The following is a 25,903-nucleotide window of genomic DNA, read 5'->3' on the forward strand; positions in this document are numbered from 1 at the left end:
AGTCAGTCCTCCGTAGCTGCTTTATCAGCAGCTGTCTTACAAGCTATCGCTTCTGCTTCCTTAGCTCCAGGAGTTCATTTATGTCTCTTCTCTAGTTAGGACGGTGTTTCTGTGATTCCCTCGGGAGAATCCTCCACGACTCCTTCCTAAATACGCATCAGTGTTCACCAGGCCCCCCCCCTTACCCAGGCCGCTCACATCTGCGAAAGCTCACCGCTAGGGCAAGGATGCTCTGGCATCATATGGGGAGAGCGACGCTTTCGGATCAATGTGGACGTTCACTGAGCGCTTGGTAGCACCATCGGAGAGACAAATCGGAGGGTGCCGGCCACCAGGGGAATGTCACGGCCGGGCAGTGATGCCGCAGGAGCCTGTCTAGCAGTGCGGATACAGCCGCTGAATTTGGCCAGCAGCCCCGGACGTCTTCAGCAGCTGAGCACAGACCCACCAGACACTGGTATTAACCTAGACCTTCATTTTAAGACTTCTAGTCTGATCAGCTGCTCTGTCCTCTGAGCCTCGCTTCCGCCCGCATCGCTCACTGACACCAAATCGCCAAATTGCCGATGGTCTGCTCATCACTAACTGCATCGGACGTATTTGGTCCTCGGCCGCTCCTCGCTCTGGAGGCTGACCACTGGACTTCACTCAGCGGTCCTGTGGCCTCCAAGCCGTGCCCTAATCTCTCCGCCCCCATCTCCTCCTTTCCGAAATGAAGATAATAATAATACCGAATCCGTGAGGTGCTGTGGCCGTTAAATGAAAGAACCAGCAGTATAAATAACTATTCCGTACATCGACGACTCTGAAATTTCAGGCTCCTTGCTGCCTCCAGGTGCATATCGCCCACTGGACTTGGCCATCTTGAATGTGAAGTCGACATCGTAACGTTAACGCGTCCAAACCGGACCCTCGGTCCCCTCGCCCGCCCCAGCCACGCCACCTGGCTCTCAGTTGTCTCTGCTCAGTAAATAGGAGCTCCATTCTGCTAGCTGATCAAGTCGAAACTTCTGGCGTCAGACTTGACTCTGCCCTCGTGGCCGGTCTCATAGCCAGTCTGTCAGTACATCCCGTTTTCTCCTCTGCACAGTCGTTCCCAGCATGTACCCACCCCTTACCTCCCTGCCTCAGGCATCCTGGCCAGCGTTTCTGGCACTCTTGCTCACCCATTCCTCAGTAGTTAAGGTCTCTATTTGCCCCGGGGATTCCTCAAAAAGTGCTCTTCAGTAGGTTTTTATAACGCGAGGAGCTATATTTAGGAATCATCCGAATGAAGCATGTTGCTCTTAATCAGTCCACCATGAGGTCATCAAGTGTCAGAGGGGCAGCCTAGAGCCTCACTGCTCTCAAGTGTGGCCCATGGGCCAGCAGCCTGGGCATCACTTGAGAGGCCGTTAGAAACGCAGCACCTCAGGCCATTTCCAGAGCTGCAGAATCAGAATTTGCACACGGATCTTATTAAAGTTCAAGAAGCAGGATAAGGAGTCATTTAGCCCAACTCTCTCCCCTCCAACACACACACACACACACACACACACACACACACACTGTATAGATAAGGAAACGGAGGCACAAAGTAATACACTGAAAGACACAGTTGAACAGTTGCCATTTCTTTTCTGTTAAGAGGCATTTTCAGAGCCTTATTCAAAGAAATCTGTTGGAAGAATTTAGCAAGCAATAAACCTCTAAAAAGCTTTGGAGATCTATTAACTATTCCTTTGATCAGCAGGAGCTTTCTTTACAATGTGCCCTTGGAAGCTAGAGGGATTAATTATGTAACAGTTTGCCTCAAAACATTTTCCTTTGATTGGATTTAATCCCCTGTCCATGCAATTTGGGAAACAACACAGAGAAAACACTCTGCTTGTGTATCCAGGCGGCCACCGGCCTCCCCACGGCCATGGCAAGGAGGGTGCTGGCTTTTCAGAAGCAGTGCGTGGCTTCCGGTCACAAGCTGTTCTGTGCGACATGTTTCATTTGCGTTCTAAAAAATACACAGGGCATACAGATACTGTTTCTGCCAGCCAAGAGTCATGTCAAAATCCTTGAGGAAGATTTCCAAAGGCACCTTGGAAGAGGGTACTCTTCCTACCCCTTTCTTCCTCACGAAGCGTAAGAAGTCTCTGTGTTCTCTCTCATGGAAGACTTTGGGAAGGTCTGGCTGTTTCTGGTTGTTGTTTACAACCCTACTTGTGGATGCACCAGAAATAGAGAAGCCCGTTTCAGCTCGAATAACGCCAAGTAATGATGTTACCCGGTGCCTTCCATAACTGCATTTCGGTATGACTCCATGTGGTTATAACTTTCTTGGAAGAGAAGCAGAGGGAATAGAACATAATTAAGACAAATTCCTAGAAATATTCTTTAGAAAAAAACTGGGTTAGTCACATCCACTGGAGGATGTCGCAAAGCCCCATGGTACCTTACTGTTCACTAAAGCAACGAAATTTTGCCCAGAAAGGAAAAAAGGCAAGCTTGGATTTGGAAGATTTATCCTTGACTTTAACATGTGCTGCTGGGGTTTTTGTTTGTTTTGGCTTTTTGATAATTTTTTAATGTTTATTTATTTATTTTGAGAGACAGAGAGAGAGGGTGCGCAGGGGAGGGGCAGAGAGAATCACAAGCAGCTCTTCTCTGTCAGTGCAGAGCCCTTACACGGGGCTCCATTTCAGAAACCACCAGATCATGACCCGAGCTAAAATCAAGCCTCAGACACTCTTAACCAACTGAGCCCCGCAGGCGCCCCTAACATGCCCTGGTTTTATCTCTCACATTTTGGTTTGTCACCCAGAAAACAGAGCAAATATTTCAATGGCTTCCTCAGCAGATACCTAGAATCCAGATGTGTGGTATCTACAGCAGGTTAAGGTCTGTTTAAAAGCAAGGAGGCCTCTCTTTCCGGCTATGTGGAGGGCTGGATGTTTAGAGAAATTTTTTCTACTTTACCACACCCCTCAACTTGCTGGGGAAAAGAATTTAAAAGAAAGTTCTAGTTAACGCATGCTGGAGCTGGCAGCAAAATAAGGTAATTCCTTAGCGTCTGGAAATAATAATAAAGCAGGAATCCAGAGACATAAGCGGGTGAAGACCAGTGTTTACTCTGCACATCCCTGGGGCCTCAGACTGGAGAAGAAAAAGGCCCATGTGCGGTCAATAGAGGACAAAACCCGATAAGCAGGCAGAGTGATAGGTGTGATGAGAGGCCCTTTGGGAAAATGCCGATACCCCAAAGTAAGTACCTTTAGTGACACCAGGAAAAAAAGAACGCCCTGTAGAGGAATTTAGTAAAGAAAAATGCTATATTGACCTTAACTCGCGTGGGGAAGAAAAGAAAGAAATGGGGGAGGAGTAGGAAGGAAAGAAAAAAGGAAGCAAAGGAAGGAGGAAGCTCTTCTTACTTGGGTTTAGGGCCTGAATTCGTACTACCTCTATGGACAAAGTAGAATAATGTAACATTTTAGTTTAATTTGTTTAAAGTGGCCCACTCGGATAAATGCACCAGGCACTTGGCAGAAGTAACCCAAATGGCCTCTGAAGTAAGAGAATTTAAACCCCAGACCTGAGAAGTTTCCAGAATTGAAATTTCTGTAATTTCAGAATTGAAATACACCAAGTATATGTGAAAATGAGCCACCATGAGTAAGAGTGAGCCGAAACAACTTTTTTTATGGTCAGACTGGTCAGAGATTGTCTATGTTGGAATTATCAAATAAAGAAATATATAACTGCATAGGTATATATATTTAAAGGTATGAAAAATGGACTAGAACGTATAGCAAAGGAGTAGGACACCATCGAAATTGAACGGGCAAATTTTAAGAAAACCAAACAGAACTTTTAGAAATGTAAAAAGAGAGAGAGAGAAATTTGATTGTTGGATTTACTACCGTACTGGATATACCTGAGGAGAGAATTAGTGCTGTGAAATATATAGCCAAAGAAATTGCTTAGAGTATAGCCAGGGTGACAAAGTGATAGAATTCACGACAGTAAAAGAGACACAGAGGACGAGCAAGAAAGTCCAATGTGCATCTAATTGACACTTTAAAGGTACATAAAGAGAGAGTGGGAGAGAGACAACGTTCATGAAGATACTGGTTAATATGTTTCACAATCGATTACAGTTACCATCCCTCAAATTCAGAAGATTTATACTGAGACCATCCTGGCAAAACCGCACAATTTCAAAGGTGAAAAAATATTAAATGCAGACCGAAAGATCACCTGCAAAGGAATGGAACCACATGGAGAGTAGAACGGTACCTTCAGTAATCTGGGGGGGAAAAGTAACTCCTAACTTAGAACTATAAATGGAACAACCACAAAACTGTCTTCCAATATATATATTCAGGCAAATGCTGTGTCTCCACTGCCATGAAGAAAGACCAGCTCAAGAAATTTCACAGTGATGTACTTCAGAGAGGAAAATGTGATCTCAAAGGAGGGACCGAGAAGCAAGGAATGAAGCACAAAGAAAGAACCAAGTGAACATTGGCCACGTAAAAAGATAATAATGTTAGCAAAAAGCTGTCAGTAAGACATTAACTGAAATACGAGACATCTAAGTGAGAAATGGGCATTCAAAGATCCTTGTATGAATTGGAAGGAAATGAAGGATACTATTTCACTTTAGGTTTTGTTAAGTAAAATGCACCTCGTAAAATTTTGAGAGTAGCCACCTGAAGATTAAAAAAATAGATTCGACCGTATAAACTAAAAGAAAGAGGGGGAGGGGGCACAGAGACAAAGCATACAATATTTGAGACAAATAGAAAATACAAAAGAAAATGCTAGAAAAGCATCCAGATTTATCAGTAATCAAAATTAATGCAAATCAACTAAACCCTAGATTACAGAGTTTTACGCACTGGATTATTTAACTGTTTATAACAGCCTAAAATACAAGGATGCAGAAAGTTTAAAAGTGAAAAAATAAGGGGTGCCTGGGTGCTCAGTTGGTTAAGTGTCCAGCTCTTGATTTCAGCTCAGGTCATGACCTCACAGTCCTTCATCAGGCTCTGTGCTGATGGCATGGAGCCTGCTTGGTATTATCTCTCTCCCTCTCTCTCTGCCTCTTCTCTGTCTCTCTTTCTCTCTCCCAAAAATAAATAAACAAATAAATAAATGTGAAAAACTACATCTATTTTAAAAGCTCCACGGGCAAAAGATTGCATAGCTGTATTAATGTGTGGAAAAATGGACTTTAAGACCAAAAAAGCATTACTAGAGAAAAAAAATTATCATTACATGATCATGTCTACTTCACCAGAAGACATAAATTCTAAACTTATGTCTACTTACTGTACAGCCTTAAATGACAGGAACTTAAGGAGCAGTTGACAGAAATATTAGGGAAATCGACATCCCCCTTTATAGTGAGAGGTGGTAACATGCCTCTCAAGTCATTGGCAAAGCAGGTGCATAAAAAGATTCAGGATTTAGAGGATCTGAGGACACACTTGACAATCGTAATTAAATTAAAAAGGGCACTCCATCTAACAAATGGAGAATTCACGTTCTTTTTAAGGACACACAGAACAATTATGAAATTGATTACCGGCAGACCTTAAAGTGAGCTTCATAAATTTTTACAGAATTAATATTATATAGACTATATCTTTCTGACTATCATGCAGATGAGTTAGAAACCAGTAGTCAAAAGATACAGAAGCAACCATAATTTAGGAATTGAAAACATACTTTCAAAAAGCTCATGTGTCAAAAAAGAATTCATAATAAAAATTGGAATATACTTAAAACTAAGTCATAATGAAAATACTACATATCAAAATTTGTGAGATGTAGCTAAACTGTGACTAGAGTACTTAGCTTTGAAAGTATTCCATTAAACAATAAAAAGGCGGGGGGCACCTGGGTGTCTCAGTTGGTTAAGCATCCAACTGTTGATTTCAGTTCAGGTCATGGTCTCACAGTCTGGTCTTGTGAGATCAGACCCTGCATCAAACTCTGCATTGAGCATGGAGCCTGCTTAAGATTCTCTCCCTCCCGCTCTTTCTGCCTCTCCCTCACATGCATGCCCCTCTCTCTCCCTCTCTCTCTCTCAAAAATTAAAAAAATAATAAAAATAAACAATAAATGAAAATTAAAAGGCTGAAAAGCAAACACCTAAGCATCATACTTAAGTCAGAAAAAAAGATACAGAATAAGCCCCCAAAAAGCAGTAGGAAAAGGATAAATAGGTGGTAAGAGGAGAAGTTATCAAATGACACAGATAGGTTAACCAGTTTTAACAATGGTCCTTAAAAGAGGAAAATAAAACCTACAATCACAATTTTTTTAAGAATAAAAGAGTGATGAAGCAAAACTTAGTAATAAAAAAGGATGAACATAACAGAGATTGAAAGGAAAATAAAAGACTCCCACTTTGTGCCGATAATTAAAAAAAGAATTTTTTTAAGTTTATTTGTTTTGAGAGAGACAGAGCGCGAGTGGGGAAGGGCAGAGAGAGGGAGAGACAGAGAATCCCAAGCGGGCTCCACATTGTCAGCGCAGAGCCCGATGCGGGGCTCGAACCCACAAAGCTGCGAGATCATGACCTGGGCCAAAACCAAGAGTCAGATGCTTAACTGACTCAGCCACCCAGGTGCCCCCCAATAAATTTTGAAGGGGCAGATACCAAGAAACATATCAGTGACTAAAGTCTGACCTAGGAAGGAATAGAAAACTTGAGAACTTGAATTGGCTTCTAGTCACGATAGGAACTGAATCAGTATTTTAAATTTTGCACCCTGAAAATACGAGGCCCAGACAAACTTTATAAGTAAACTCAACCAAACAGATAAGGAATGGAGAATTTCCAGATGATGTGAGCTCTTTCAGGGACACGAAAAGTTGCAGAGAAGAGGGCTGCCCCTTTCTTTTAGTTTATGAGGCTAGTTTAATACTGACCTCAAAACCAATTGTTCTTGATAAAGAAAAACCATTGGCTATTCTCTGTCATGAAAAAGGAAGAATATAGGAAAGGAAAAGAGGAAAGTCCTTTGGGGAGGCGGCAGAAACTAAAGATTCATTTGCTTCTGTAATGTTAAAAAATACGCATTCTTGAGGCCCCCCCGGGTGGCTCAGTCGGTTCAGCATCTGACTTTGGCTCAGGTCATGATCTCACAGTCTGTGAGTTCGAGCCCCGCATCGGTCTCTGTGCTGACAGCTCAGAGCCCGAAACCTGCTTCAGATTCTCCCTCTCTCTCTGACCCTCCCCCACTCAAACTCTGTCTTTCTCTCTCTCTCAAAAGTAAATAAACGTTAAAAAAATTTTTTTTCATATGCCTGCTTAATGGACATATTCTTTGAATAGTTGTCATGAGTGAAATCAGTAACCAATTTTTTTTTAATTTATTTGATTATTTTAGAGAAAGCACAAGCAGGGGAGGGAGCAGAGGGAGAGAGAGAACTAGAGAGAGAGAGAGAGAGAGAGAGAATCTTAAGCAGCCTCCACGTGCAGCACAGAGCCCAATGCAGGCCTCGATCCCATGACCCTGGGATCATGACCTGAGCTGAAATCAAAAGTCAGATGCTCAACCAACAGAGCCACCTAGGTACCCCAAATTATTTTTAATAAAACAAATTTAAAGCACTAAATGTAAAAAGCATATGGTGTATTTGTAGTAAAATAGTTACCTTTTCCTTATTCTTTTCCCCTCAAATCAATGTCTTAGAAGTAGCCCACAGGAATGGGTTTTAAAATCTTTTTTTTTTTTTTTTTTTTTTTGCAGTGTTATGCTTTCAGTCATATAGCTGAAAATACATTTGGGGTCACTTCAAATAATTTGCAGCATAGTTCACAAAAATGGTACACATTTTGAACCAGATGGCTAATCTATATTCAACAAAAATCTACAGTAATGTGAAATTGAAAAGTTGTAAAGCCAGTCCAAACTGTTATGTACCCTACATAGTCTCCCTTTGTATCTCCAATCAAGAATGTTCTAGAAAGATTCTCTGCTCTTTTCATTCAGATAGTCAATATTCTTATAGAAGTATCCAGTTTTATGCTTATGGGATCAAATATTTACCCTGAGGCTTTAGGGAATCACATAATACCAGGGAAAAGTGTTGTTGGCCTCCATTCAATTCAGACTAGTCAGGTGACTAGCCAGATGCCGAGGCAGAGAAGGTCCATAGGATCATTTCCACTTACCTACAAACCAGACTTCCTCCAATGACTGCATATTTATGTCTAGGCTTCAAAGGAATCATAGAATTTCCTGCACAGGCTCTGAACTATACATTGTGGAGAATAGATGTTTACTAAGCATCACTACGTTTACAAAGGCTCTTGTTCTGAAGCATGTTTTCTGCATCACTATTATCGAGTGCATTGGAAGGACCGTAGAAATGTCAGTGCGTAACCGAAATAGATTATAGGGCTTTCTGTGGCGTTTCTCTTCCTTTACTGGTATTTTTTAAAATCATTTGAAGGGAGACCAAAGAGAAGAATAAAGCAGCAATGTGTTATTTTTAAATGTTAAGTCACCTAAGCGGTAGGTTAATTTAGACACCAAAATTCCATTGTACAAACTTGGAAACATTTGCCACGTTTTTGTTTGAGGCAGATCCACGCGGTGAGAATAAGGCCATCACACTTTGTCACTGAGGTAAATGTGACTGACCGAACTAGCTAAGGCAGAGCCCTCCCCCCAGTACCCATCGAGCACCTCCCATAGCTGTGCCTGTGGACAGTGAACCGTCCTGCCCATTTTGGGAAGCTTTGCTCTTTACTAAAGACCGCAGAGTCTCTGCTTACGTGCGAAAGGAAGAGAAGTACATATTTCAAAACAAACTAAATGAGAAACCACTGTTTATTTTTTTATCCCAAATAATAGCCCCAGTGCATTGGCAGTAAGAGATGGGGGAAATATTTTGAAGTTTAAAAGCTAAAACTTGGATGTGCAAAATAGAAAATAGCTATCAGGAAACTGGAACCAACACATTGGAAACAGATAGAAGAATCTGGTATTTCAAAAAGGTAATTCGAGTGCAGTTAGGCCATACCTCCCCCACCACTCCATTAACCTACGAGTTTCGTACTTTCGACAGAGATGAGTAACATTGTTTCAAGGATGAATGAAGGGCGTTGCCAAAGGAGGCCAAGGGGCGGACAACCAGTTGCCAAGTTCAGGAGCATGCTAGCTGGCATGTGCCAGGGTGTGGGCATGCAGAGAAGGGGGTGCAGAAGGCCACCTGGGAAGGCCGGGGAAGCATCATGCGGGAGGTGACAGGAAGGCAGGGTCGCTGACGATGAGGACAAGGCAGTGAGGAGTAAAGTAGAAGCTGTGGAACAGGGAATACATAAGCCACGTCTTCCAAGCATGTTTCCGAACCATTCATGAAGCACCTGCTTCTTCTTGTCTCCTACAGTGTTTACTTATCCCGAAAATGGCACTGACGACTTCAGAGACCAAGCAAAGAACTTACACCACCAGGTATTTATGGCTGCATTAACCTTAAACAATCATTCTACCAAAAACGATGTATATGGGTTTCTTCAGAAACAGCAGGAAATTCCAGTGCGGGACAAGCTAGCTAGGACAAAACCACGGGCAATCCCACCCAACAAAGCAGAGAACTGCTCTCCTAGGGACCAGAGGGGGAAGTTGGGAGGCTCTTATAGAGGAGAAGTCCACCGGAGGGACCTGGGAGCTCTAAGCGTAGTAGCCCGTCGTTGGCTGAGCCGAGACTGTCTCTCATCGGTTGGGCTGTTAGCCTGCCTTCCTCCTTCTGGGATTGTCCGAGAAAACAGACCAGGCAGGGTCCTTAGATCACACTGCAGATCGCCACCTAAGTAGGTGACGAGATCAAGTTAGTAGGTCTAGAACAGGATAGAGTGTGGAATGGGAGACAATAACATAGCCTAATGCGCCATGGCATAGATAGCGTGACAACTAGAGAGCGCTAAACAGAACTATCGCAGTGCATCAGAAGTAGAAAGGATAAGTACTGTGTTGGATACTTTTTGTTTCTATTGTACATGTTATATACAAATTGACACATACTATAAAATGTGTAAAGTACACAATTACAGAATCTATTATGACCATATTTTATAGTATAGAAGTACATATTCTATTTTATTTCATTTATATATAATATATGTAACTATTATATAATTAGAAAAGGATAGACTAGGACAGAAATATATATAGCATAAGGTACTCTTGAGCTTTGGATGCAGAGTGAATCAGTTGTGTACAACTTCTGTTTATGTCTGATATATATTGTATATGTTTATCATATTATGTGTTTAAACAGATTATACAATAGTATATCACATATATAATCTAACATGCACATATATAATATGTTAAATAACGATGTGTGTATATATTATATATGCTATGTTGTGTATTGTTATACAAGATTAATATTACACAATTATATTTTACATATTATATAATTTACATTTATTGCATATATTGTATATATTATGAAGTATATGTAGCATTGATGTTCATTTGGATAATAATAACGGGTAATACTTATATACCGCTTGTAAGACTCTTGTATAATCTCTAAGTTGGGGACAACAATTGGGGGCTGTTGGGAGGTTCAAGTATGCTAATGCATGTAACACAATGCCTGGCACACAGAGTAAACTATCAGAAGGATAGTTTTATTATCATTATTGCAAGGTTCATAGGAGATGCTGATTCTATGATAGCAACTAAATCAAGCTGATGCCAAAAACCATGTTTTTTCCACAACGTGCATGAACTAACTGCCAGATGGATATACCTTAGCCCCTTTGATAGGCTAGATACCAAATTTTAGGCTAATTGGTACATCCATTTGAGGAAGCGAAAGTTGTTGACTACTCTTCCTATGTCCCTGTTTCTATAAAGCCAATATTCCCCTTCTTGGGGCCAAACCTGGCACGTCTCGTGACCAACTATAGCAAAGGAAGAATTCATTTGAAGAAATTTGTAGTTATTTCTGACAAATGAAAGCAAACCTAGCTAAGAAATGTACAATAGACCTCTGGTGGAAACAAAGCCTTTAATAATGGTTAGATATTTTAACATTTACAATCCGTACGCTGGAATTACGTTGCATTCACTTACTCATTTTCTAGTTTCTTTCTTCTCCCAGTTTCTTCCTCCTTCCTTCTCTCATTTTTTTTTTTTTTTTTTGAATTTTCTCTCTCAGGGATCTCTTTCCAAAGAACCATTACAGATGAACACCTATGTTGCCTTGTACAAATTTGTACCACAGGAGAATGAAGATTTGGAAATGAGGTAATAAAAACCTTTTTTTTTTTTTAAAGAAAAACTAAAAAGAAAATTTAAAGTCCATGTTTTTCACGTGAAAAAAAGAATGAAGCAGTGATTCTCACATGTCATTGTGCATCCAGTGACCCGCTGTGCCTGTCAGCAGACTGATTGCTGGGCCCTCTCCCTGTGGTTTCTGATTCTGCAGGTCTGGGGGTGGGGGCACGAGGGGAGGGCTTGAGAATTTGCATTTCTAGCTGGTGGGCAGGTGGTTCTGATGCGACTGATCTGGAACCGCACTTGAAGAAGCATGGTTCAGCGTATCATCCGCAGAACTGCCAATGGGTGTTTTCGTGAAGCTTGAGCGTCAAATGCGCTCGGCATCCTGGGGGGTCTAGTAGGGAATAAAAAGACATATGTGTACCGCCCAAATGAACATAGATGGAAGGATCCGACTCCAACCACGTGTGGAACCTGCGGGAGAACGGCAACTCCCCACCGCTGCCCTCCCTGAGCTGGGCTTTTGTTTCATGGTCCCTCCCAGTTCATGGCCACCGGGAGGAGAGGGTGGGATTGGGGCCCCTCGTGAAATCTGAAACTTTCTCCTGACCGGTCTGTGTTGTTCTGTCTCAGGGGTAGTTCAGCTGGAGTCAGTCAGTGCCGCGTTCACATCCTACTTGTCGTGTGACCTTGAGCAATTGTACAGACATCTCATTACTCTGATCTCCTTATTTATAAAAGAATAACAACGACCCCTGCGCCCTGAGTTATTTTTGAGGATAAAATGAATAAGCTTCAGAAAGCATAGAGCACAGTGCCTCGGCATTGCAAACACTCGGTATCTGGTGGCTATTACAGGTTTCGTAACGTGCTGTTTACCGGCTCGTCTCAACGAAGACGCCTCACTCCTCTCCTGCCTTCACGACCCCAGAACTTAAGGGTTCGGTGCTTTTTAATCCCAGAGCAGGAGAGAACGGGCCGCTTGTCTAGTCAGATGCCCCCTGGGAGATGGGTTGTTTCCTCTTCCAAAAAGAACAGAGAGCTCCAGGACGCTGAAAACTATGTCAGCACATTAGAGAGCCAGCCTCCATTGGGAGGGGGACCCCACTTACCCGAATAGCATGCAGGCCAAATTACAGGTTCCCGTTCACTCCCCTCGCGTGGCTTCCGGTAGGTGTTGTCTTTCCACCCTGGAGCTCTTTGGGCTTCTCCTCCTTGGGTTGGGCCATTGCCCGGGTACGGTGCCCCCCACACTTGCCTGAGTGTGGTCTCCCACTTCAGTGAAATCGGCCTCTCCTCTTTCACTTTACCCAGAGCCCCATAAAAGGGGCTGCCAACGAGGCTCCGGTTGGCCCCGCTTTCCCAGGTTCTACGTGCCGTGAGGTCAAGCTCAGCAGCTCGGCTGCCCCCTCGTCCAGCGAGACTCCACAGCTGACGTGTATATCCTGCCGGAGTCTGGGTCACACCCAGGGTCAGCATGGTGTCAGCATTCATTTGCCATCTTCTCCCGAGTGATTCTTGGGGCCTTCCAGAGCAGAGCTCGGGGCCCGAATCCTGGCACCTTAGATTTGTTCAGACAATCGGGCTCTTGTCACCGGAGTTTTCTCCATCGCTCATTGAGAATCGCCACGCTGAACTCGCTGGCTGGAGCTGTAAACGCACCCGAACCGTCAGGCGTCAGTGCGGGAGGAGGTGGTGACATTTGCCAAAGGAGGCCCCATTCTAGCAGAGGTATAACAAGCCCTAGAGGTTAGCGCCTGCTGGTGGGGGGGCGGGGGGAAGGGGGTCATCCCTGGAGGGGTGTCTTGCCTTCAGCTGACCGTCCACAGTCAACTACCTGCCGATGAAGGGTGATATATATTCACTTTGCAATAAATACAGCGTAGCATGTCCTTGAGCTTGTCATTTGGATGTCTAGGGCTTAAACTGTAACAACTTCCTATTGCAACAGTCCCACCATTTTATTCTGAAGCCATCAGATGAAAGAAAAAAAAAAAACAATTTCAGAGAAATATAGGATGTTATTAGGGTACTGAGAAATGGCGCCTAGCTGCCTGGTGACGGTCATAGATTTTCATGCTTATTTTAGGCAGTGGCAGGTCATTAAAAGTCAAGTCGTCTGGTCACGAATCAAACATTTACAGTCTGCTTTGAGGCAAACAGGACTCTTCATTCCCAGGAGTGAAATGCCTGCATTACATAGACTGCAAGATTGGAGTGATAAATCATAGTTTCTTATTTCTTTTTCTTTTTTTTTCTTTTCTTTTCTTTTCTTTTTTTTTTCTTTCTTTTTTTTTTTTTTTTTTGGCCAAAAGATTGTGTATTCCCATTTTAAAAGCCAGGCACTGGATTCAGAATGTGTAAAGCAATGCCTTGGGGATTTGGTATGATTCCTTGAATGAACGGGGGCTTTGTGAATTATCCTTTTCTCCGTAAGCCGTAAAGTAGGGGAAAAAAATCCTTTGAACAAAATATCATTCTTATCCGCCTGAGTTCTCGTCCAGGGGGAGAACGCAGGTGTCCTCAGGACAGAGGACAAATGAGAGGAAGACACAGGGAAGGTTTGGAGTGTAAGCTTGAGGTCGAAGAAGACCCAACTGGCAAAACCAACAAGCCGTGGATCAGAGCGGCTACCCCATTGCTTCAGCAACGTTGTTTCCCCTCAGTAACAGGGAAAGCTCTTCTGCCAACAGCTAGCCATCCAGACCTTTCTACCAACCTCCAGATTCACATCCCTACTGGCCCACGCTAGGCACACAACAGCACCACCCCCGCTCCCACAAGCCTGCTCCTTGGGGTGAATAATGTCATCGTCTGTCTCCCCAGGCTCCAAGCCAGCCACCAGAGGCTTCCCTTCACCTTGCGTCCAAGATGTATTTAATGTTCAAGTCCGACTGGTTCTCTTTGCCTGAATCTACTGCAGCCATCCTATGTCCATCCCTCCCCAGACTGGGGCTCCAGGCCCTGCCTGTTCTCTGTGTTTCTAGCCTTGCTCCCCATCCCTCCCTTCCCATCCACTTTGGGTGGAGAAGTCACTAAGGTGACAGTACATCGTGCTGGGGGTCATCTCAACTTGGGACTCAGATAGAATGCACTCCTACCCTGACCCCTCTCCTTTCTAACAATACGACATATTACCTACCTTTCCGAACCTCTGTTTGGTCATCTTGAAAATATAATAAGGCTCTCCCTTATGGAATCCCTTTGATTAAATAAAATAACAGTATTTGGTACAGAGTAGGATCTTGATAGTGTTAACTCCGATCGGTTCTCGTCCTACTCCAGAAGTAGGACTTCCAGTCCAGTCTTAAGAAATGAGAGACAGAGGAAGACAGAATAAATATATATCAACAGAGATTCGCCGAATGCTTAAGAGAAAAAAAAAAAAAGTGTGGGCATCGCTTGATAAGGGTTTAGCTCCCAGCCAAGTCACTCACTAGCCGTAGGACCCCCATGAAACCCAGAAAAGTTACGCAAGCCCCCGCTTCTTCACACGTAAAAGGAGATCATCATTATGCCTGCCTTTGGTCTGCTCACAACACACACATCTTTGCTTAAAGGTCTCCAGTGCCCGGGGTACCTGGGTGGCTCAGTCGGTTGAACGTCCGACCTCAGCTCAGGTCATAATCTCACAGCTCATGGGTTCGAGCCCCACGTCGGGCTCTGTGCTGATCGCTTGGAGCCTGGAGCCCGCTTCGGATTCTGTGTCTCCCTCTCTCGCTGCCCCTAACCCACTCACATTCTGTCTCTGTCTCTCTCAATAAGTAAATAAAACATTTAAAAAAATTTTTTTTAAAGTCTCCAGTACCCTCCCATTTCCCTTGGGTGAAGACCACAGTGTTTACAAGGACCTCCAGGACCAGCACAGTCTCATCCCTGGGGACCTCTCTGTTTCATCTTGTACCACGGTTCCCTCACCTCTCTGCTCCCTCCACACTGGCTTCTTTTCTTCCCCAGAAGGACCACGCTACTACCTGCCGAGGGATTTTTCTTCCTGCAGGCTGGTCCCCCCTCCACCCCTCCTGTCCACCCTCCATCACCATCACAGGCACCCACAGGCGTGCATGCCCTCGCAGATCTCAGCTGGGATTTCGCTTCCTCGGTACGCCCTTTCCTGATACCCCCAGTCTGGGCAAGATTCCGCTGCTACCTGCTTTCATGGCCCCATGTATCTTTCCTTTAAAGCCCTTACCTCAGCTTGTATTTATATATTTCTGGGATTATGTGGTGAACCTCTATCTCCCTTATAAATTCCATGAGAACAAATATCTGCAGTTGCTAACCTACCCATCCCTGTAGCCTGGTTCCTGAAACATAGGAGATGTTTAATAAATATGTCATGAATGAACGGATGAACTAATGCTGTGCCTGGCACGCACAGTTCGTGGGCATATCAAGTACATGATGATATAATGAAACCCATAGAAGAGGAAGCAAGCCAAGCTCAGAGGGCTTAGTCAGGGCCTGTTTCCTGGAGGAGATGGGTCTCGAACCCGTGATGAATATTATTTGCCAAGAAGAGATTGTAGGAAAGGAGCTCAAAGGTTTAAGATGGTTTGGAAGGAGCCCTGCCGAACCCTTACTGGACATTCACAGTTGAATGGGGGACTAAGCCTCAGAAAGGAGAAGCTGGGATGCCACCCCCCTATTCTTAGGGCAGTGAGTACTCCTCTTAGAAATGCCGTGGTCCCGTCATGGGTCTCCGAACGCTGTCTGAAGGCAGAGGCTTCGCACAGTCGGCTTTGCTACCGTTTCAGTGCAACGTCAGCTTCCCTCGTAAGTGCGTCCGCCATTACCTCCCCAAATGGCTGGAGTTCTCTCGATAGCTAACACTCTACCTGCGCAGGGCGGAAGAGAGCAATGACTGGGAGTCACACAGACCTGGGTCCGCCTTCCAGCTCATCTACTTGAGCCAGCTACTCAATCTCCCGGGGTCTCCGTTTCCTCCTTCCAAGGGAGGCTGAGTACGCAAGTAGACAATGTAAATAAAAGGTGGGATTTCATGCCCGGTATGAAGTAGGGTACCCGGTATATTTTAGGTAAACTTCTCTTAATTTGCATCTTGTCACAATATGTTTGGTGTCCAAGTCTCCTGAACCTCATTAACCCTACCCTAAGGATATATAGTTGCAAAAAAGACATTCAAAGGCTCGCTCTGGCCTTTGAGCACACCCAAGGGGACTTGATCCGATTTGCCCAGCAATAAGGAGGCTGTGATACCCTTTCCTTCATCTTACGAGTAGATTTTGCAGTCCCTGGTTTGTAGGCATGACGTTTTGCCACTGACATGAAAGATGTGGGGCCGTCGTGCTCTGGATCCCCTAACCGTCACAGACAATTTGAGGCCTGATAACATCAAAGAACACCCCCATCCCTCTGTCTGAGTGCGATGAGCTTGTACAGTAGATAAGCTTCTGTAATTAGTCTTAAACAACTTCCACCAATGACCTTTATTTTCAAAATTTTTAAGAGCTTTGAAAAGTACGCTGTATGCACGAACAGCTGAGTACACAAGCAAAGATTTTTAAAGTGCTACTTGAGGGGCGCCTGGGTGACTTAGTCAGTTGATTCTTGATTTTGGCTCAGGTCACATTTCTAGGATCGTGGGATTGAACCCTGCATCGGGCTCCATTCTCTTTGTCTCCTGCTGCCCCTCTCCCCTGCTGGTGCTCTCTCTTTCTCAAGATGAGATGAGATGAGATGAGATGAGATGAGATGAGATAAGATGATAAGATAAGATACACACACATTCATACACCCATGCACACTCGAATACACATTCACACACACACACACACACACACACACACACACACTTTGTAAGCAAGATAGCACACACCTAGCTTGTTGATGAAAGTAAAGCGTGCCTGTCACATTTACCACATAACCAGTCCTATTCATTACCCAGGCTGATTTGGGATTCAGAAGTCTGCAAAATGGTGTTAGAGCCATTGCTCATTATTCACACCAACGCGCCTTTTAAAACTCAATAAGGATAATTTTTATGGCTTTGGCATGCTGAGGTATCATGTAAATAAGCAGCAGATGTAAATAACTCCGAGTAAACACAAGCCCCTAAAATATCTTAGGGGCTCTGAAATAAAGGATGGGGAGTAAATAAAAGACAGAAGGGTTCAGATGCATATCGTAGTGACCATATAATGCTTATTCCAAAGGACCCATTTTGGCTTCCCACATCGAAGTCATTTTCATTTTTATTAGTTCTCCCCAAACAAATTTATATGATAATGGCCATGTTTCATAAGGGGCCAAAAAAGAGGAAAAAAAAAAAAAAAAAGAAAGACAGCTTAGGAGCCAAGAGAGGGAAAGAGGGAGCTGCTTTTCCAATATTGTTAAGTTCTGAGAAAGATACGAATTAATTTCCACTTCAGCGTGTATCTGAACACCTAAATCTGGGGGGGGGGGGCGGGATCAAAGAAAAATGTATTCTTTTGTAATCCCAAATAAGGATTTAGATTCTTGAATCGCCAGCCTCTTTCTCGGAAACAGCGAGTCTCAGATTTTTCCGTGGTTGCGTCTGAATGAAACCAGGCAACCATTGGTCTCATTAGCTAATATTCATGAGAACCTCTGGAGATGGGATGGCCTGAATTCATCTCTCTCTGATTTTTCCAAAGCTTCCCTCGAAATCGAGTTCAAACTGATTTTAACCCTTGTGTGACCATTCTCAGAATTTGTGTCATCTCTTTACTGCTCCCCACGTAGTGGATGAGAATCGACTCGCTGCTGGGTGAACAATTCACAGACCCTGCCCTCAAAGAGCTCAGGTGGTCATGGGCTGGGCGTAGCAGAAAAGTGGACAAGAAAGCACACTCCATTGTGAGCTCTTGTGGGCGGGGATGCTGCCAGATCCACAGCACTTCAAGGAGACGTTAAAGCAGCCTGGGGAGGCCTCGGGAAGGCTTAGCAAACAGGTGGCATTACAAGCAACGCAAGGCTTCCAGCAACAGGGGCCCTGGGTGCCTGTGCAGCTTGGTTAGCGAGCATTCATTCTCTCTTTCCAGTCAGGAAGGGGTAAGGAAGGATGGCTTGTGACAGAACATGAGAATCACTTTAAAGGTACCGGATAGGGGGCAATTGCCAACCCCATCACAAAGAGGTGGTACACATTCTTTTAGGGGCGTTAAGCCTATTTTCATAACTACTATTCCAGTCCTCTTTATGGAAAGACTATCTTCAACTTCAGTAGGGCTTAGTGAGTGGACACGTAGCTGTTATAGTTCATATTCCAATGAGACAGTTTATGGTTCTGATGAAGTTTTGGGGTGGTGGGGGTTTGTGGGGTCCAGAGCCGACAGCCAAGAAAGAATTCTTGAAGACATCTTTGGTGCAAAATGGTGATTTTATTAAAGTACGGGGACAGGACCCGTGGGCAGGGAGAGCTGCACTGGGGTCGTGATAGGTAACTCATTATATACCCTCAGGTTTGAAAGGGGTCGGGGATAGAGTAAGTCTCCAAGGAATTCTGGAAGCAAGGTTTCCAGGACCCTGAGGGGCTAACTGTTGCTAGGGAAACACCATTTATTACCTTTAAAAAAACCTCAGTCATGAGACCCTTCAGATGCATATCGGGGGGCCATAAGCTTGGAGTATGATTGCCAGCATGAGATCAAGGAAGTAGAATTACAGGATCCTCGAGGTTGGGATGATGTTAAGCTAAGGTTCTCTTTTGCCCCCCGCAAAGAGTCATCATCGAGGCAGCTGAGCTCCTAGAAGGAGGTCACTCTGCCAGTTTCAAGGACTTGTCAATGGGCTGTGCCAGTTTCAAGGACTTGTCAGTGGGCTGTAGGCAGGAAGGGAATTTAACTTTCCATTTGCCTCCATTTCCCACATCACCAGGGCAGGCACTTAAACCCCTTTCCTTTGTTCTTGGGTAGCCAGGAGTGTCTGAGAAAGATCACCCATATTCCACCTGGAGGGGGAGGGGCGTGCCAGCCTGAGTTTTTGCCCCTTAGCCTGCCTCACGCTCCCTCATCAGTTCCTTACCTTTTGGGGGGTAAGTTGGGAGAGCCAGGGCCAAAGACTGACCGGAAGAAAGCAGAGACTCAAGCTGAAACCCGGGGAGGCCGACTCTCAGCCCACCGGCCTTGTTCCTACCCCAGACTCTCCATCCTGCATTGACCGTGTGGGTTCCCTCTGTGATGAGGTTGACAATTTGTTCTCATCAGCAGATTGAGACGATGTATTAATTTAGCCAGTGTGGGCCATTCTTACCACTTCTTACGAGTTTCTTAGGATTGTTACCTCTTCCTTTTAGGACCAGGAAGCCTGTGATCTATAGAGTGCGTTATGAAAAATCACTCCTGTTCACTGACCCATTTTTTTTAAATTAAGATAAAATTGGGGCACCTGGGTGGCTCAGTTGGTTAAGCATCCAGCTCTTGGTTTCAGCTCAGATCATGATCTTACGGTTCATTCATAGGTTGGAGTCCCGCATGGGGCTCCACACTGACAATGCAGAGGCTTCTTGGAATTCTCTCTCTCTGTCTCTCAAAATAAGTAAATAAACTTTTTTTTTTTTTTAATTAAGGTAGAGTGCCCGGGTGGCTCAGTCGGTTGGGCATCCAGCTTCAGTTTAGGTCATGGTCTCATGGGGTTCGTGAGTTTGAGCCCCATGTCGGGCTCTGAACTGACAGCTCGGAGCCTGCTTCCGATTCTGTATCTCCCTCTCTTTCCGCCCCTCCTCTGCTTTTGCTCTTTCTCTCTCTCAAAAATAAACATTAAAAAAATTTTTTTTAATTTAAAGTAAAATTATGACTCTGTAGAAATATAAAATGAACACATATCGAAAATTTTATTTGACTCTTTAATTAACGAGAGAACCAGTATAATGTCCCAGGCGGTACAAAGGAGAGCTCAAACATCCCACAAACAGGCAATCGGGAGTGCTGACGTGAATTTACAAATGCATGCTGAAGTGGTCAATACTTACAGGTAACTACTGGGTGTTTTCCACCAGACAAAATTCACATGCATTTCTAGGGACAAGAGTCATTTACAGTACCATCAGTTTTCCTGCAAAGGTAAAACAGCTCACATGACAAGGAGTTGGCTGGGGGAAAGGGGCGCTAAACACCCAGATCACTACTATTTCTGCCTATTTCAAAGTCTTCCCAATTTTCCCAATTTTCCCCGACATCCCCTTGGTTCTTTTCGCAAATCTGTGAGGTTACCCCAGCGATTAGTATTCTACAGGGGAGGAAACTATGGTTAGGATTGCCAAACCACTTGTGACAAGCCCTAAGAACCTCCTGGAGAATGTTATCAAAATAGAGATTCCTAGGCTCCCCCCAGGCCTAGGGGGTCAGATCCCACTCGGAAATCTGAATGGTTAAGTGTTCCCCTGGATTCCGAGTTAATCTGTGCGACTTGAGAACGGCTGTGACATCCAAAGATACGCGGTGAGCCAGTGGCATACCCAAGGCCACAAGGCAAGTTCCCTGATCCTCGGTCGTGTTCAGGACTCGGGACTGCATTCGGGTTCTTGGCCTACAACTTGTGTGGCTATGTCCTTCACTCTGTAAGGCTTTATAACTCCTCCATAAAATAAGAAAAGGAGAGCCCTGGAGACAGAGTAGAGAGAATAAGACTCCCTCGGTGTCTCGATTCCATTCTCTAAGCACATTACTGCTTGGCAAATGCATCAACTTAATTAAAACTAAATGTAATTCTAATGCACCAATTTGATTTAAAAATAATCTTCACGGTCACCAGGACATCAAAATGCAATTAAGGCTATTTGAGGAAAGTCTCTGATGCATATTATGTTCCGATGCCGCGCTGTGTCAGGAAACCCAGACCCTCTTGAATGCCACTAATGTGCTTTGTGGCCTCCCTCTCACTCAGATGCCTCTTTCAATTAGGTTCCGGAGAGCGTGATCCGTGACAGTTCAGGAACATTTACCAAATCCCATCCAAATGGCCCTTGCGCCGAATGTCTTTTCTCTGAGCTGGTCTCGGCACCGGGGGGAAGCGCAGGCAGTCTCACGGACGCCATGATTAAGACCAAATCAAACTGCAGGATTCGGGAGTTTCTGGTCACCTGCTCTGTGGGCACAGCCTGTAAGCTCTGGAGCAGGATGATGGAAATCGAGAAGCGGGTCTGGCGAAAAATTAGGCCGTAGATCTGAAGTTAACGGAGCAGTCTGGATCCTTCTTATGTTCCCCTGACCTGGTTTTTCCAGGACATCTCTTTTGGCTGAGTGACTCCGATGGCTGTGAGATTGATTGGGTTTGTGCTCAGTTGTTTGTTTTTGTTCGGTTGGTTGGGTTTTTTTGTTTCATCGGTTGATTTTTTTTTTTTTCTCCCTAATGAATGGAAAAGGGTAAGAAAGGCTAAAGATATCTCAAGATACTTGCCGAGTAAAATGGGCACTTCTGGTGAATTTCCACAAGGTGTGGGTGGGTGGGAGAGGCAGCTTGATTTAGTGGCGTTAGTAGTGGATTCAGATCCCGCCTGTAGCTGGTGAAGTCTCTGTGAACCTTCTTACTTGTGTGCAGATTGAGCTGGCCACGCCTGCTTCATTCACTGAACCCGCTGTCCCTCGCCAGACTAGTTGACTGTCCTCCCGCACTATTCCCACACCTCCATTGCCATCGGCCCCTGGGCACCGCAATACGAGCTCTAGCCCCCAGCCCTGGCCACATTTCTGGTCACTACGAGGGGCGGAGGGCAAGAGGGATGGAGAGATGTAAAGAGAGAGAAAAGCTTTTTCAAAGCTCTGAATCATACTGAAGCCCCTTAAGAGGCCAAAGATGATTTCATGAACCAACGGTCCCTGCCAGGAACCTAAGGGAGCACTCATTTAAGAGGTAATAATCATTAGATCTTCTAATTCCCAAGTGAAAAAGTTACACTTTTAGGAAGAAATTAGAATGTGTAAGCCCTTATCGTGTGTCGGTCAGCGCTAAAGACCCTAAAGACCAGCACATATGCCTTAGCGATGAATCCGCACAGCAGCTTTGCGAAGTAAATATAGTTCATTCTGTATTGGTGACGTATAGTGTGTAGTTATATAAATATAATTGAGGTAGCTGAGTCTCAATGAAGCCTCTGTATTGGGGTTTTTGCTTGGGGTCATTTCCGCACTTGTCTGTCCCCCTCCCCTGCCCCAGCGTATTTCTTCTTGTCCGGTGACGACACTTTGGTGTAATTTACCACCTTATGTCTTTCTTTCCTTCCCCCTTAAGAGTACCAGCATCTTCCTAGAGTAAAATCTCTTAGCTCTTTTTTTTTTTTAATTTTTTTTTTAACGTTTATTTATTTTTGAGACAGAGAGAGACAGAGTATGAACGGGGGAGGGGCAGAGAGAGAGGGAGACACAGAATCAGAAGCAGGCTCCAGGTTCTGAGCCATCAGCCCAGAGCCCGACGCGGGGCTCGAACTCACGGACCGTGAGATCGTGACCTGAGCCGAAGTCAGACGCTCAACCGACTGAGCCACCCAGGTGCCCCTCTTAGCTCTTTTTTAAGTTTATTCATTTATTTCGAGAGAGGGGTAGAGAGAGCAAATGGGGGAGAGGCAGAGAGAGAGAGGGAGAGAGAATCCCAAGCAGGCTCTGCGCTGTCCCCACGGAGCCCGGTGCAGGGCTCGAACCCGCAAACCGTAAGATCATGACCTGAGCCAAAATCAAGAGTCAGACACTTAACCAACCGAGCCACCCAGGCTCCCCTAAAATTTCTTTACTATTAAAAAAGAAAAAAGAGTATCAGCATCTTGAGGGCAGTAACTATGCCTTAACAACAATACCAGCTACCATCTGTTGTGGGCTTGGCTAAACGTGCCGTACAAGGATTACCTCACCTAATCCTCAAAAATATTGATGAGGTACCTACTAGTATTTTAAGAGATAAAATATTAAGATGAGGAAACCAGTGCTTAGCAAAATCTTTTCATTTTGTCCACTCAACACACACCCCAAACCCACCGTGTCACAGGCATTCAAAAACTACTGGGATGTCCTATAATTTCCTTTGGCTCAGTTGGCAGAGCTAGAGGGGTAAAGGAAGACCAATGTCCTTTGCATTCCAAAATATGCGGTATATCCAGAACACTGTGAAAACAAAGAGGGCCCTAATGGAGGGCCAGTCTGAGATCTCAGGTTGTCTGAGACCGTGGAGAAGGGGCTTCCCAAATGCGGTGTCCTCATCAGGAGGGTGTCTGTGTCTGTACCGCTGGGAATCTGAGCTCCACGCGGGAAATGGAGAGACGTGGCAGGGGGCGCCTCAGGACAACTCCCCCTCCACCCTCCAGAAGCCCACCCCTAAAAGACCAAGCCGTGTCCCTACCACCTTGCAGAAGATGTCCCTGAAGCTGACTGAGCTCAGCTGACCTCGTCCACACCCTGTGACACTGGGCCCTCTAAGTCCTGAAACCAGTTACCTGGTCGTGGAAGAGAAGGCTTCCTGTGTCCGAGTGCAAAACTGGGAAATGAGGGAGGCAGAGCGTGGCTGAAAATGAACAGACGGCACCCATGCAGTTCCCGTGCACAGACGCAGACGCACACACTCGCAGGTCAACGCTGTCCCCTCTCCGCTGAGTCCGAGTTCTACAGTTAGCTGCTATGACTCTGTTCCTACTCTTCTTGGTAGCCCACGGTTCCTTCATCGTGTCAAGACTTTCCAGGGGCACCTGGGTGGCTCAGTTAAGCATCCGACCCTGAATTTCGGCTCAGGTCACGATCTCCACGTTCTTGCGATCAAACCCCGTATCGGGCTCTGAGCTGACAGCGTGGAGCCTGCTTGGGATTCTCTGTCTCCCCCTCTCTCTCCGCCCCTCCCCTGCTCATGCTCTGTCTCAAAAATAAACAGGTGAACTTAAAAAGAAAACAAAGGATTCTCTCTCTCTCCCTCTGCCTCTCCCCACCTCAAAAAAAAAAAAAAAAGTCACTTAAAAAGACTTTCCAAAAACCAACCCAAAGGCCTTCCTCTGGGTCCAAGCCCAATTTTACTGAGCAGACAAAAAGAAAAGACCAGTTGCGGTGCTCTGATCAGTCTGCACCAAAGAGGAAGCTGATGCCTTTGTTGTTTATGAATCGCATTGTATTTTGCACGCGTGTAATTCCCGATTACGGTGCAGCGCAACGCTGACCTGAATTCAGGAAGCTCTGATTGAATTAAACAAAGGGAGTTTTTTGTTTTGTTTTGTTTTGTTTTAAATATTTGGGGGCCTGACAAGTTCATCCTCAAGAATTCGGAAATAAAGAGAGTTAAAGTAGAAAATCTCTGGGCCTGCTTGGCCACGGCAGCATGAAGCCAGCCGGAGGGTCGCGCACGGGCAGTGTCCATCCCGAGAGCAAGCGGGGGAGAGGGGGACTTGGGGTGCCAGGCCTCCATTCCTCCAGGAACCCTGGAAGCGCCCTCTCTACGTGCAGCGAGTGGGCAGAATGTTTGGACTGAGCTCCCTGGTGGCCGGACATCACTCACCGCCACCATGGTGGGGGAAGGAGGAGAGAAGTGAATCGAGAACAGGCTGAGCAGAGAAGTCACAATTAACAGCAGAGGGCTGGCCCCAGGGCCACCGGGCTTGCAGCTGGGATTCAGGGGGACAGCAGACCCAAGCTGGAGGGGCAGCTTAGGTAAGGCCAGCAGCCGGGGTCCCCCGGTTTCCTCCACGCCCTGTGCCTAGTAAAACGGCTCTTTCAGAGTCGGCCTTCTGGAATATTCGTGGAATGGGTGGGTAAACAACAAGGACAACAAAAAAAGGAATGAAGAGTTGAGTGTGCCCCTTCTCCCTCACCAGGCAGTTTTCTGATCCTGACGGTGCTTTTATAGGATGAGACAGAATCCACATCACTCTCAAGAATGTGTCTGGTGTTGCTCATGAAATTATGGCTTGGGTTCCAGCGAGTGCCTCATCCTAGTATGTGGGTTCGTTAACACGGGTCCTACGCTCAGGGACTGCCCACCTCTGGGCATGGGAAAGAGCGTGTCCGTCTCCAGGCTGTAAAGCTGCATCAAAACTATCAACTGCAATGCCTCCCCCCCAGTCTGCAGCATTATCCCCTCCTTAACACTTTCTCCCAGACCATCAACAACTCGTGGTTCCCTAGGTTCGTAGGTTGAGTAAAATCTGCTGGAGCTGGAAAGATTGTTCTACATCAACTTCCATCCTTGCTGCTTAATTAAATCCCTCACCTGGGAAAAGAGTGATTTTCAACCACGTCGCTTTCCGTGGCATCAGCACGAATCTGTGACTCGTGAAATTCCAAAACGCCTCTGTGTCTGACGCTTCAGGTGCAACAAGGGCTGTAGGAATCCCCTCTACAGACATTAAAGACAGATATTAACCGAGAATTGAAAATGACAGCAGAGGAGATTGAATCGTAATGGCAAGACGAGCACACGGCCCTGCTTCCCCTCCTGCTCCAATCCCTTGAAGTGGCAGAATATATATATATACGTATATACACACATACATACGTCTATATATACATGTACATATATACATATACATATGCATATATATGCATATATATACATATTTATATGCATATATATCGCTTGAAATGTCAGAATATATATATGTATATACACACATACATACGTCTATATATACATGTACATATATACATATACATATGCATATATATGCATATATATACATATTTATATGCATATATATTGCTTGAAATGTCAGAATATATATATGTATA

General features: G+C 45.0%; 1 protein-coding gene across 3 annotated transcripts in view; it reads left to right on the top strand.

Moving 5' to 3' along the window:
* The window catches only part of STAC (SH3 and cysteine rich domain), a 139,704-nt gene that overhangs the window by 101,747 nt on the left and 12,054 nt on the right, over nucleotides 1-25,903 (top strand). For all 3 annotated transcript variants that reach the window (XM_058729349.1, XM_058729350.1, XM_058729348.1), the window contains exons 7-8: nucleotides 9,382-9,446; nucleotides 11,167-11,255. In XM_058729349.1, coding sequence (XP_058585332.1) covers nucleotides 9,382-9,446; nucleotides 11,167-11,255 — 154 coding nt within the window. The remainder of the gene's footprint in view (nucleotides 1-9,381; nucleotides 9,447-11,166; nucleotides 11,256-25,903) is intronic.

This window comes from Neofelis nebulosa, chromosome 5 (genome assembly GCF_028018385.1).
Source record: "Neofelis nebulosa isolate mNeoNeb1 chromosome 5, mNeoNeb1.pri, whole genome shotgun sequence".
Lineage (NCBI taxonomy): Eukaryota > Metazoa > Chordata > Mammalia > Carnivora > Felidae > Neofelis > Neofelis nebulosa.